Below are 14,834 nucleotides of genomic sequence, written 5' to 3'. Positions count from 1 at the left end.
CACGACACGATTTAAGTAAATGGGCCCGGCCCGGCACGACACGATTGAAAAATGGGACGGCACGGCACTATTTAAGTAAATGAGCACGGCACTACACGATACGATTGGCTATGATACGACACGGCACGACACGATTTAAGTAAACGGGCACGGCACGAAGCACAGTTGGCACGGAAGTTGAATGGCACGGCACGACATGACACGCATGTTTGACACCTCTAGCCAACACCTGCTTTCCATATTGCCTAGTTTACACTCGATAATCTTGTAAATTTTGACTATGCAATCTTTTCAATTCGGACATGAAGTAAAAATGGGACATAGAAGCCGATAAAAAAATACTCCAATAATAATAAAAATAAACTTAAGAGGATAAAATCAACTTCAAAGAGCAATATTACAAGTATAAAAAAAACATTTTTAAGTACAAAAATCTTTATAACCCTTCTATTAATGCAAAAGGTACTACTTAAATGTCATTCTTCTCACAGTTTTTGCGACAGAAGTACTAATTAGCCTCTAATAATCTAGTTTATCCATCATATAACTTTCAATGGACATTATTCTGTTAATTTTAATTTGTAGCCAAAATATAAGAGCATAAAATTTTTGGGAGGTCTGAGAGAAAATTTTGGGTCCATTGTAGCCGCAAACTTATAGTATGTCCATAAGCTAGCTCAAGTGCCACATAGACTGCGCTTATTTGTAAAAGTGTTTGTGTCACTATAACAAGAAGTTCACAGTTAACCAAAAGGTGTCTACGTTAATAATGGATATACTGTACAAATTATGCAACAATTTTATCCCAATCATAAACTCGTTATTACTCATAATAGACATAGTGGAATCAATAATTGTAGATAATTCTCTTGATGTGAATAGTGGGAGGAAGACTTCTACTCTCTTCTCTAGCTTTTATATTGGTATAAACTATGTTGTTCAAACTATAAGTTAAAAAAAAACATTTACATATCTTCGATTGGAAAGGGTTGTATGGGAGATCTAAATATTTATCCTCAGAACTCAATTGACTTATGTTTTCATCCTACTCATTTTGAATGCTTATGTTTTTATCCTCTATCTTTTTTTATTCCAAAAGTATCTTTATATATATATATATATATATATATATATATATATATATATATATATATAGGAATTTTCAAGTGAGGGATTCTTTATTTTAACAAAATGAGGGACTTTTATTTTTCGATCAAATTTTGAAAATCCAAACCGTTCAATGTGTGCAGAACGTAATTTTAAGGGTCCTCACTAGAAATCAGCAAAAAAAATGACCGGGAAGGGCGTCATCCGAGCAGTTTTTTTTTTGAACCGTTCAATGAAAACTACTTGGATGAAGCCCTTCCCGGTCATTTTTTTTGCTGATTTCTCACGGGGACCCTTAATCGTTCAATGTGTGCAGAACGTAATTTTAAGGGTCCCCGCGAGAAATCAGCAAAAAAAATGACCGGGAAGGGCGTCATTCGAGCAGTTTTTTTTGAACCGTTCAATGAAAACTGCTCGGATGAAGCCCTTCCCGGTCATTTTTTTTGCTGATTATATATATATAATATATATAGAGTTAGGTTCCAGTGAGGGATCCCTCATTTTATTAAAATGCGGGACTCCCCTTCCCGATTGAATTTCGTTGATCCGAGCCGCTCAAAGTGATTAGAATGTGATTTTAAGGGTCCCGATGAGAAATCAGCAAAAAAAATGACCGAGAAGGGCTTCATCCGAGCAGTTTTCATTGAACGGTTCAAAAAAAACTGCTCAGATGATGCCCTTCCCGGTCATTTTTTTTGCTAATTTCTCGCAAGGACCCTTAAAATTACGTTCTGCACACATTGAACGGTTTGGATTTTTAAAATTTGATCGGAAAATGAAAGTCCCTCATTTTGTTAAAATGAGGGATTTCTCACTTGAAAATTCCTCTATATATATATATATAGCACCGAAATTTGGGATGAAATCCAAAGATTTCAAGTCCCGGCATTGAATTAGGCACATAAATTACGCCTCCCATTACAATCTGATCCTTTATCCACGGAAGGTCCCTACCATCCCATAAATACGCACCTAAACCTCCCTATTCCTTATCCTTCAAAACAGGAAAAACGAGGAAACGTGAGAACTCGAGACGGCAGGACCCAATCCGTCCCTTCCCGTCGGCTGCTTATACAGTCAGTTCCGGCAAGGAAAATCGTCAACAAAATCCCCATTTCGTGAGTCGGTCGATCCGTGACTCCCAAAGTTACCCCAAACCTAACCTATCGGAGTCCATTTCTTCCGTCGAACTCGGTTGAAAAGCCGGACTACATGTGGTGGCGCAAGTTCGTCGTCGATCTACAACAACAAGAACGCTGACGAAAGGTGCTCGATATTGGCGATGAAGTAACCGTACCAAAGAAAGGAATTGGTGCTTTTAGAGGGATTTAACACTAGGGAAAGGATTGGGTGTGGGTATGTCTTTGGTTTGTTTGTGGTGATCTAATTCTTATGTTTTCATGGATAAGAATTGTATTACGTGCTTCTATATTGGTGATAAAGTGGTCATGTTTTATGAAATTGACATGACAAGTTGACCACATTTTATAGTTTCGTAGATTATAGGTATTGGCTAACCTGACATGATATAGTGGCCATATTTTACGAAATTAATATGATAAGTCGACCACATTTACATGCATTGATCATGTTAAAATGCTCACATATTAACCAAAAAGGTTATAGTTTTAATTGATCTTATTTCATGAAATATGGTTAAATTACCATCAAAATAGGTGTTTTCGTGATCATCGTTTCATGGTTAAATTACTGATTTAAACGTTTCATAACTATTCGTAATCTAGCTTGAAACCGATTTAATAAACATGACATAATCAATCATATTAAAATTACCAAAAAATCATGAATTATGATTGTTTTGGTGCAATTTAATTTAAAATATAAAAGTAATAGGATAAAAAAATAAAAGTAATCAATCATATCTAAATTTACCAAATCCCACTAAATTAGGAAAACAATCCAATCAAATCCCACTAAATTGGAAAAATAATCAATTCAATCCCACTAAATTAGGAAAGCAATAAACATAATATATTTATATCATAGTGAAAAGGGTAAAAAAGATAATTTACACACTAAGAGGATGAAAACATAAACCTGAAAAAAAGACGGGATGAATTCTTACATGACATGAATAAAGATAGATATTTAAATATTTCTTTTAAAGCAGATACCCCATTATTGTCGTAACAAACACCAATTAGGGTAAAACGTACAACAGTGTAAGATATGCAAAAGGATCACATGCAGAGGCAATGTGTAATCAACCATGCCACCTAGCGGTTGGGTGGGAGAGACTTGAAATTGCACATACAAAATTACTCAATCTGACCCCTATTACATTGTTCAAATCTCAATCATAGATCACTAGGTGGGGAGAATCCCATCTGGGGTTCTCTCTCTCTCACTCTCTCCCACCTTCACACAATAACATGAAGGGCCCAAACATGAATACAAATATATAAAATCGAATATAGACATAAATCATAAAGCAACTCAACCACATTACAACTCAATTATCCAACTTCTATCTCCTAACTCCTTAATCAAATTCATTATTATTTTTAATTTGGTAAGTTAATCATTACATTAAAGCAAACAAACCAAAACTCTGGGCATAGCCCTACAACCAGCAGACCTGGAAGGTCAATACAACAAAGCAAAAGGCAGCAAAAGCAAACACAATGCAACAAGAAACGAAAGATACAAATGCACCCTAGACAGCACTAAAGACCCTATAACTCACTCCCCAATCCCTAACCAGTTTATTTAGGTTTCATGCTCTTCTAGGAACACATCCAAGCCCTGACTTCATCAACAATAGAAGATCGACCATTCAACCTAGCTTTAAGTACCTCAGTGACGCCCGAGAAAAAGACAAAGCTCTTTTGAGTATTTGGCTTGAGACCAGAGAAGAGATGACAGTCTTGCAAAGCATCAGCAATCAATTGGAAGGACTTCGCCTCTGCTCCACATACAACAAACAATTCATCTGCAAATATTAGATGAGTAATATCCAAGGTTCTGCATTTGGGATGAAAAGAAAAGTCCCCAGCTTGAGAGATTCTATACTTCAACAAGCACTGAATCCTTCCATGACCAAAAGGAACAGGTAACAAAACTCATTATTCCCCCACCAATAAGCATACCTTAGCCTATATATATTACCCTCAGTCAAAGTTATACATAGGAATTATCTGGATGACTGTGGTGGCCCTGGCGGGAGTAACGAACTAATTTTTGGAATAGTGATCGAACATAATCTAGCACCCCCTTTTTCTTATCCATCTGTATTAGTTCCATCCGATCTTTGTTCTGTATTAGTCGTTGAAAGTCTTTAATAAGGATTGATGGCCTAAACAAGGTAAGAAATGAAGAATTTCTCTCAACTCTTGTAGGAAAAAATAAGAAAGGAGCCATGGAACAGATGATACATACTACGATGGCCACCCATAAGGCTTTAGGGGCTATTACTGCAAATATACCGCTAATAAAAGCCACCAAAGTTGCATAAAACGAGAGGCGAAGCAAAATTGAACTGGTGTTGGTTAATGAGAATGTTACATCTTGTTCAACACGCATTGCCCGTAAAAGTAAGAACACCGCAAGGATGGAGCAGCACATAGCCAAGGTATCCGATACAAGGAACACCTTAAGCGCGGCCTTCTTTGCGAGAGTTGCAACTCCCAAACTGTTGGGATGACTGCTGTCGCTGTCGTACCCACCTGGCATTGTAAATGCGGCGGCAAAAGTGAGAGTGGCAATGAGTGCGGCTACCAAAGCGAGGGTGTTAATTATTGGTTTCCTATCTTCATCTCGAGAACGGATGTTGCTGTGCGTTCCTCCAACGGGAACCTTGTGCTCATTTGGGTGTCGGCCACGTGAGGCTCCATGACTCCTTAGATGAAACCATATCAGTCTCTGTAATATTCAACACCGAAGATAAATAACCACACTGTTAACAGATGAAGCCAAGTCATGGTGATGTTAAACAAACCTATGTTTAATTGTCGGATTATTTTTTAAAATGATTAGTAAAGATGTGAAACGATGGGGATAAATGGGAAATGTGAGACCTTGAGATAATAAATACTAGTTTTACTATGTTTGATTTCGGTGGGATAAAGATTGGAATAAAGAGTGAGAATCATTTTTGACAATTCGATAAAGAGGGAAATAGTCCCAAATATATAAGATCACCCCAGGTATTGGACAGTCCTTTAAGGCCTCATTCCGCTAAGGAAAATAAATGCTTATTTTTTAAATAAATATTTATTTTTTGAATTAAAAATGATGTATTTAATGCCAAATAGTCACCCTCTAGTCCAATCTTGTTTTTAATGCCATGGATAATTGCGGGTCTATCTAATACTCAAAAACATGTGGCCTCTGAGTATGTTTCTCCGTTTGGGATGGCTAGTGGTGGCATGGTGGTGAACGGAGACGGCTGGTTGGCGATTGGGTGTTGTTGTCTGATTGGTAGGTGCGTGGATAAGGTGGGCGGCAGGGCAGGAGGAATCTAACTAGGGTTTGTTTTGGGTTTCTTGGACTAGGCCTAACCCACTTTGGTGGGTTAGGTTTTCTTTTTGGGTGCTTAATTATAATATTTGGGCTTTTCATATCATCAGGTGTTATTAGCTTTATTTGTTATATTTGAGCTTTTAGGCCATTTAGTGTTGTTATATCATCAGGTGTCCTTAGCTGTATTTTTTCTACCTTTGGTTGGAATTTTCTTTTAACATGTTACTTTTACCGATAAAAAAAAAAGGCCCGAAACATGCAGGGCCACATGCATGTTTCCTAATTCCATGAATTCGGGCTTACAGTCGTAGCATCAAATATGCCCGTAATTTCAAACAGGAGCACTGACTTCTGAGGGTCCTCTCTCTCATTGCCTTTAAAATTTTAAAGCAGTATTCTTTCCTAATAAATCCACACCATTCTCTGATCCATCGGCAATTTACACTCCTCATCTTCTTCTACTTTTTTTATTTTTTTAAACTACCCCTTCATTTTTATAAATTTTCTTCTGGAAAAGTTAACCTTAGATCCAAAACCTTTTTCAACATAATTAAACCTTTTGGGTGGCATTTAAGGTTCAAAAAGTGTATTGATCGAGAATACTAAAAAAATATAAATTTATTCTTGAAAAGTGTGATAAAATCTATAAAGTACATAGGTGAATTTAGTTTTCCCTTTTTGTGTTCCTTAAGCATTGGCGGCTTAATGGGCGGTAGCCATTGTAATTGTTTCCATTTTGCAAAATGATTATTTTCAATTTAGGGGGTTCGCTTAGCATGAAGTTTCTTACAAAATAAGTCATCTTCGTGAGGAGTTTTTAAGTTTTTTTTTTCCCACCAATTTAAAGATGTAATTAGTATCTCAAAATTGGTGCAATTTAAAAAAAAAATTGTACAATCGGTTCATTTTACTGTAAAAAGTATCATTATTAATTGGAAGGAGTATTGGTTAATCAAATATTTTGGTTCATTTTTGTTTATTCAGTCACTGAAAATTAGTTGGACTACATTGAAACGTTTATCAGAAGGACTTCAGCAGGAAGAGTTCGGTTGAATTGTTAATGGTGTTCCACTTTCCCTTCTTAAAACTAGTACTTATTTTCAATTTTTAAACTTAAAAATAATGTATTAATGAAAATAATTTTTTAATTTTTTTAACATTGTTCAAAAGATCTCGTCGAGATCTATTAAACAAGATCCATATTGCATAAATTTTGATTTCAATAAACTCATTATTTTTAAGCTTGAAAATAGATTCTTAAAAAATAAGTACTTATTTTGAAAATTGAAACAGGCTTAGCTCGGCGTGGCCGCACGGCTATTCTCTGGCATGCATGCATGCATATAAAATCTAGGAGTTCCAAACTTCTCAGGACAGAGTGTAACACATGAATTATTATTGTACAACTACAAATACACAAAAATATTTTACATACGTACTCATATCTTTTGATGAGCCTCGCATATGCTGAAAATATATATGATGTGTGGATTCCAATGTGAAGGTTAGTGAGTGTGTGCGTGTTTGTACTTATAGAATAATTGTCTATAGAAGGGCACGTGGCGACTACTGAATATTTTGGGCACTGGGCAGGAAGAGGGGACACCGGAAGGCGACAGAGCAATGTTTTGCCGGTTCAACCGTCAACTGCCCTTACTCCGGTCTCACCTATGAACCGTACCTATTTTCACAACCGACTTTTAATGAGAAAGCCGCCAAAAAATGACAGTTGAACCATCGACCCGTGAAAACCGGCGTGGGTTTGTCCTACCAGAATGAATTTATTGATTAAGGCTCTGTTTGTTTTGACGTAAAATGTTTACGAAAGAAAACATTTTTCATATAAAATGATTTTGCTGAAAGTTTTTTTTTTCTTTTGTTTTTCGGTATTTGGTGTAACACTTGACAATAATTAAACGGAACAAAATTCCCTTGAGATAGCAGAGATTTAAAAGACATCGGTTTTGTTTGGTTTACATTTTAGAAAATTATTTTAAGAGTAATGAGGAATAATGAATAAAAAGAAATAAAGAAAAAAAATTATTAAAAATTGTGTCAAGAGTAAAAGTTATTCTCTGGTGAACCAAGCGGAGTGATCAACTTTTACAATCAAGCGAGATCACTGCCACTTGTAGATAGAGACAAAATTTAAGATAGGACTTCCATTCCTAGATGTAGGGCGAGACACGAATTCGGAGAAAAATTTCCTGTTGGGACTCGGAGAGGTTTGCAAAAGAGAGTTGCTACTGACATAGATTAATTGTGCACATATTTTGATGTGGGATCTACTACGTATCTTACATAAATAATTCGAGCCGTTTGTTAAATTCAAAACATTTTTTCAATGGCCCCCGAAAAAATTAGCTCAATCCGATACCTAAAAGTACTCGATCTAATCATCTAACTTTTCATTTAGGTCCGAACCCAAATGAAAAATTAGATGATTAAATTGAGTACTTCTAGGCATCGAATTGAGCTAATTTTTCGCGGGAGCCCTAAAAAATATTTTGATTTTAATGAACAGTTCCAATTGTTTGTGCACAACCCATGGTGGCCCCACATTAATATCTGTGCACAACCTGTTCATAATTAGTCTATGTGCACTAACTTCTGTTTGCAAAATCAACTTTACGGAAATTCGGGGCGTAAGTTATTTTACGCCTTATTGTGGAAATCATTTGCGTCCAAAAATGTTTTACTTGTCATTTATCTTACCAAACAAGGGAAAATGGGTAAAATATTTTCCAACAAAACAAACGGAGCCTAAGACTCTATTGTTTGGGTGTAAAATATTTTTCGGTAATTTTTTAAAATCTATTTTTGGTGTTTGGTTGTATGAAAAATGAAAAAAATATTTCATGTAAAACATTCTTCATTAATTGAATGAAAATAACTAACCCTTATATCTTCCGTAAGTTATTTTTCCAAATGAACTATCTGTCTTCTATTGCAATTTTCACTGTTCGGTTTTCTCGATCATCAGTCATGACCCACATCTCTCTCTCTCTCTCTCTCTCTCTCTCTCGAATTCCATTGTTAAGCCCTCTCTCTATACATTATTTTGCCAATCAAACACCGAAAAATAAAAGTTTAAAACTTAATTTCTAAAATAATATTTTACATTGTAAAATATTTTACATCAAAACAAATGGAGCCCAAAAGAAAATAGATTTTCTGCTGTCTTCACTTTACACCTCATCTTTTCTGTTGTCTTCACTTTACACCTCAGCAGCACTTGACAACCAAAGACCATGTAGGACATTTTAGCACTCCCCATAATGTTATTTCCATATGAAAGTACATGTAATTTTCAAATTTAAAACTAATATATTTACTCAAATATGATTCCTTGAAGCTTCTTTACTCAACAAATAAAATCCCGTGTAAAGAAGCTTCAAGTGTTTTTCGATTTTTTTTTTTGGTACCGTTGAAAAAATCTCATTGAGATCCATATTACAAAATTTATATCGTACAAAAAATTAATTTGGTAAATACATTATTTTTTAAGTTAAAAATTAGATGTAATTTCGTAAGAACTAATTTTACGGGACAGGGGGAGGAGCATCATGAACCTATATATAAATCCAAATGGTTCTAGCAGTTCTTCGCCCCGATGTGGGATTGAAAGAGAGAAAAGGTCCAGATTGCATATCCAGCCAACTACTCCACTTTTCACCCCAACTAATAAATTAATGATACATTTACATTCCCTTACATTTAAAGAAAAACTTATTCATAGGATTTCATGAATAAGTTTTTATTGAGCGACTCCGTAAACAGGATAAGTTTCTCCCATAAATTTATATTTTTAAGCTTCAACCATGTGGTGTATTTTTATCTGTGCTTATTTTAATTACTTATATGTTTTTATTATATCTTTATATTTTTATGAGATCACTCTTCGATTCCGGTTCGATCATAGTTAAACAAATGACTCATTCATCCAGTCCTTTTTTCAGTTCGCCCACCAGTTTGGTTTTCAACACATTAGGACAAAGCATCTGAGCCCCCAAACAACAAACCTGGTAATATTAAAAACATGAAATAGTTAAAAAAAAAGGTACCTTAAAGTTCGTATGCTGCCAATCTGACTCGCAAAGGTCTAAGGCTGTAAGACCTTCTTTGTTAACAGCCCCCAACTCAATTGAAGCCGAAGAAGTTAACAATATTGCCTTCTCATAGTGATTTTGTTTTACTGCCAGATGCAAAGGAGTGTTTCCTTCATCATCACCCACATTTATAAGCTCCCATATTTCTGGTGGAATCTTTCCCATGTTCCTGTGATTGGCAAGATGAAGTGCATGTTGACCTTTATCAATGCGTGCCTCGATTGACTCTGGACATACCTGGAGTATCTTCTCACAAATTTTCCAACATCCACTACTTGAAGCTCTAAGGAGAGCCGTGTAACCCTCAGCATCGGGAAAGAGGGCAATCGAAGGGTCGGTCTTCAACATTTCTTCAAGCAAATCCCAATAATATGCTTCTACTGCATGGTGAATAGCTGCCTTCCCGCGGTCATCCAATTTTCTCATGAGATGCGGCCTTCTTCTTATTAGTTTATTAATAATTTTTCCTGCGAGAAACCGTGTGAGAAATTAGATGGACTTATTTACAATAAAAGGAGATAAACGAAATACTTAATTAAGGAAAAAAAGTTATTGCATGCTAGATGCAACTTTAAAAGTTGTGTTCGGACAATAGTTCATTGGATGAAGTTTCTTCTATTATTGTATTCAAGATCATTGGCTCAAAAGGGGAGTTTGCCTCCAAGCATTTAGTTGCGCATTATCTTAGGAGTTAAAGAGTATGTACAACAGACATAATTGTCTTAACAGATTTGCATTGTTAGCTACTATTTTAACTAGCTAACACATGAAAGTGAAGAGCCATCAGCCCAACAACAGGCTTCATTCAACAAATGTATTGTGTCATTATTCACACATTAAACACAGAAAATATTACTAGCTCTCTCTTACTTTATTCAAGTTCTCGCCCCTTAAAACATGGAGTACAAAATACAAATTTCTAAAAGAAGTAGAGAGAGTGCCCAATTACATTGTTAGAGTATGAATAAAATAGGCGACTAGTTAAAATAATTGTAAGTATACTTTCACCAGCAATTTACCGAAGTGTAATTGTATATGAAGCATGGATACCGATAGGGGATACAGATTTGATGCAATATGGACGCGGCTAGTTGAAGTTGTTGGGAAATCGGAGCTGCGCACTAAGACTCACAACGAACAAAAAACACTCAGGATCTTGGGATACTATGATCACAAAAAATAAGCTAGATACAAATAAGAGAAAGAGGAACAGAAAAGCAGAACAAAAAGATATACGAGGTTCGGTAACTAGCCTATTTCTTCAGGAGCCACACCAGTCCACTATGAACGAAAATAAAACTATAGATTACAAATCTTTTCTTTTCTCTCTTAAAAAAGTTTTCTCTTGCACTCTCGCTCTCTAAAGTTCTCTCTGTACGACATCTCTCAAAAAAAATAAATGAATACAATAACTGATATTTATAGGCAAACCAAGATTATTCAAACACAAGTACACATTCTTATAATTATAGGCAAACCAAGATTATTGCTATGGGCTCTTTATTTTAGTGGATATATGAATTTGCCACTCCCGTGGATATACTAATCTTAGAAAATTACATAGGGCAAAATATAGATTATCTCCTCATGGTTTGACAGTTTGGCAGATAACCTCCCTATTATTTGGAAATGACCATCCCATGAGAGAGAGGGCCATTCTCCTCTCCTAAAAAAAAAAAATCCAGAAGAAAGAGCAGGGTGGAGAGAAAGACAAGTACTGAGAGTAGTACAGTAAACTCTCCCCTCGGCTCTATACATGGATGCTCCCTCATCGGATCATAAATTCTCCTTCCAGGTCTCTCTCTCTCTCTCTCTCTCTCTCTCTCTCTCTCTCTCTCTCTCTCTCTCTCTCCCTCCTTGTGCGTGTGTGTATAGACACCCGATTACTCCAAATTTCTGGGATATATTTGATCCGTGTCCATTCAAAATGAAATCAGGAGCAATTTCTAGGATATTCGTTGTGTAGCCAATTTCTCGAACGATGGCAATGGCCAATTTCTAGGATGTTCGTCGGTGAAAGCCAACAGAGTAGGGGTTTGAGAAACAGAACATGGGGTGGTGTCGGCTAGTGTGTTAAGAAGATGAAGGGTATTGTAGTCTTCTTAACTTGGAATTTGTTTTTATTTAACTGCTTTTTCCATCTTCAGTCTCATAATGGGCGTGTATTTCACACCTTCCGTCAAATGAGATGGAAAATGTGACGGTAACACTTTACTCCAAAACCACGAGGAGGCAAGTTGGTCATTTTCAAATGATAGGAAGGTCATTTGCCAAACAACCAAACCATGAGGAGGTAATCCATACTTTGCTCAATTACATAAATCGTCTGGTCTTTTATGTGATCGTGTATTTGTGTGTGAATTTATCCTAGCTCATAGCATAACATATAGTAGTTCCCTTCGTAGTTTTCTTCTCATTGACCAAATATCTCCTCAAATCCAAGATTATTCAAACACAAGTACGCATTCTTAATTATAATTATGTGTGAATGGATAGTTGGATATATTACACCAAAGATCTGGTTCATTCATCTAGCGTAGGAGTAGTATTTAAGGGAAAAAGTGGAAAGGATAATCCATTTTCTGGGCGATGTTTAGAGGAACAAAACACTAATTACATACCAGGACAATCTCGTGCAACATGCAACACATTCAGTCCGTCAGGGCCTTTTGTGCTATATGACCGATTTGATTGTAAAATATCCAACATAAATGACTTGCAACGAGATTCGGCAGCCAGAAAAAGTGGGCTCTCTCCAACAGCATTAACTAAGGTTGCCATTTCAGGATCCAATTTTAATAAATACCGTGCCACCTCCTCGTGTCCATTCCTTAGAGCCTCATGTAGAGCTGTAGTACCATGTATCAATTGACGATCAACTAGCACTTCTTCCGCATCTCTTTGATGATGACTACTACTTGAGTTTGTTACATTCTTCAGAGTAGTAGTCATGTCTCTCGAGTTTGTTTCATTCTCCAAAGAAGTAGCTGTTGGAAATATTGATCATTAGGATATTTGTAAACACAAATGTAATAAGAGGTCTCAACCACAAAAATAACAATATGTTGAGATCAACGAAACCGAAACTGATTTCATCAGAGACTTAAGTAGAACATAGCCCTCAAATTAAAAACAACAGACATGCAAAGCAGCTCTTCGAAATTTCAAATCAAAAGGACAGAAGGAACCAAGTGCTAGAGAGGAAATTCGATTTCTTTCAACACTACACTGTTGGGAAAAAAAATCTTGTAGCGATTCCTCCACTGTTTTTTGCGAAACCGCAACTGTAACCAACAACATATATTGGTTGCAGAACAACTTGTAATTAAAGAAAAATAATAGGAGACAGATCTAAAAATAATAATATGGTGAGATCATAGTTTAAGTAGAGAAATAGGAGTAGAAAAAACTTATTGATATTTGATAGAGGTACGCAAAACGCGCTTTCCTTAAAGAACAAACGATTTTTAGGAAACTTTGTGTGCATCTAAACCATTTTCCATAAAACAAGAACCGCCGTCTGCTCAAAAAATACACTCAAAAGCTCCTCACGAACCAAGAACAGCTTGTATGCTCAAACAATACACTCAAAATTATACACCAACAAATTGCCAAAGCAACACAAGTATAACTTCATTTTGTAGTATTAAAACTCTATGTTTTAATTTTTCTGAACCGCGAAGAAAATTTTGTTAGCCATAAATTAAACTCTCGATGTTTTATGCATTTCCACACTCATGTATCTCCGGACCAATAGGTTAATACCCCAAACAAATAAGAGTAGCATCTAATATATGGCACAAAACTCCATGAATATGAATGAGAAGTTACTTTGACCAAAAAACAAAAAAAGAATGAGATCGAAGTTACAACTTGAGAGTTAATTATAATTTGATATCAAAATATATTATAATCTACTTGTAATCTGCAAACCTTTATGGAATTAAATAAAAATTTCAAAATAAACTTTTAAAAGATTTCTCTAACAGTAGCTATATCGTCTTATAATGTACGTACCCTGTTTCAATTGATCATCAAGTAGCCCTTCTTCCACATCTCTTTGACGATGACTAATATTACTCGAGTTTGTTTCATTCTCCACAATGGCCACGTTGTCTTGTACTGTACCCTGCTCCAATTGATGATCAACTAGCCCTTTTTCCACATCTCTTTGACGAGGACTACTCCTCTGGTTTGTTCCATTCTCTACAGCAGTAGCCATATCATCTTGCATCGGGAGCTCATTATTAGGGTCCGCAAGTGTTTTCACCACTTGGAGATGACCAAACCTAGCTGCGACAATGAGAGGGGTGTCACCTTGTGAGTTCACTTGGTCAGAAAGAAAAGGGAAGCACCGTAGAGCTTCCGCAACGAAGGTATCACGTCCGGCCCTTGCTGCTATGTGAAGGATATTGTTGTTGCCGTGTTGCGTCCTCTTGAGAAACTTACCACGTTGGATACGCATGGCCTTTTCCTCTGTTATGTTTCTTCCATCGATTAATATTGGGAGATATATCAAATCCCCCTCCTTTGCTGCCTTGTAGAGTTTCTGATCCATCCTCCTCCTCACTCTGTCTCCGTCTCTCTCTACTGGTGTGAAACGTGTGTAGTACAAATTGAAAAGATAGCCACATTTTGTTCTATTTTATTACTCATGCTCGGATCCGGCTCGAAGGATGCACGGGGTCTAATGTAATCGTTTATATTAATAATTAATGATTTAAATTTGTTGAATTTTTTATTTATAAAAAAATTTAGACTATTAAAACCAGAAATCTATCTAACAATCAAGGACAGAAATGCATATCAAGAAGTAGAGAGAGAGAGAGAGAAGAGAGATGTAACATTGAATTCTTTCAAGGGAATGACTTTGGTGTTTTCGGTCATTTTGAGGACACCGTAACTTTTTGAATAACAAAATCATTATGAGTATAACAAAAATCCATTACAATCATAACAAAGCATAACTTGTTTCTTATGCCTTGATTGTGTTTGGTTATGCCTTGGTTAGGTTTTTGAATATTCCTTGATTATGCTTTATTTGAATTTTGTTATGCTCGTAATGAATTTTAGTTATATTCATAATGGTAAAATTATGTAAAAAATTACGGTATCTCTAAAATAATCGATGACACC

The 14,834-nt window shown here is 35.9% G+C and overlaps 1 protein-coding gene across 1 annotated transcript; it reads right to left on the bottom strand.

Moving 5' to 3' along the window:
- Positions 1–3,597: 3,597 nt before the first annotated feature.
- Positions 3,598–14,552, bottom strand: LOC131323428 (ankyrin repeat-containing protein At5g02620-like). The gene is made up of 4 exons (XM_058355212.1): positions 13,716–14,552; positions 12,320–12,685; positions 9,654–10,165; positions 3,598–4,989 (listed from the first exon to the last, which is right to left on the bottom strand). The coding sequence occupies exons 1-4, from the start codon at positions 14,254–14,256 to the stop codon at positions 4,249–4,251; spliced, it is 2,160 nt and encodes a 719-aa protein (XP_058211195.1). The 5' UTR covers positions 14,257–14,552; the 3' UTR covers positions 3,598–4,248.
- Positions 14,553–14,834: the final 282 nt, after the last annotated feature.

This window comes from Rhododendron vialii, chromosome 4a (assembly GCF_030253575.1).
Source record: "Rhododendron vialii isolate Sample 1 chromosome 4a, ASM3025357v1".
NCBI lineage: Eukaryota > Viridiplantae > Streptophyta > Magnoliopsida > Ericales > Ericaceae > Rhododendron > Rhododendron vialii.
This window is presented reverse-complemented; position numbering and strand designations above follow the sequence as displayed.

Excerpts from the sequence above, each read along its gene's own strand:
- LOC131323428 (XM_058355212.1), bottom strand. The coding sequence starts at position 14,256 with ATGGATCAGAAACTCTACAAGGCAGCAAAGGAGGGGGATTTGATATAT. Across the intron at positions 10,166-12,319 it reads TGTTGCACGAGATTGTCCTG|GAAAAATTATTAATAAACTA; the intron begins GTATGTAATTAG and ends GGTTTCTCGCAG. Across the intron at positions 4,990-9,653 it reads GGCAGCATACGAACTTTAAG|AGACTGATATGGTTTCATCT; the intron begins GTACCTTTTTTT and ends TGAATATTACAG.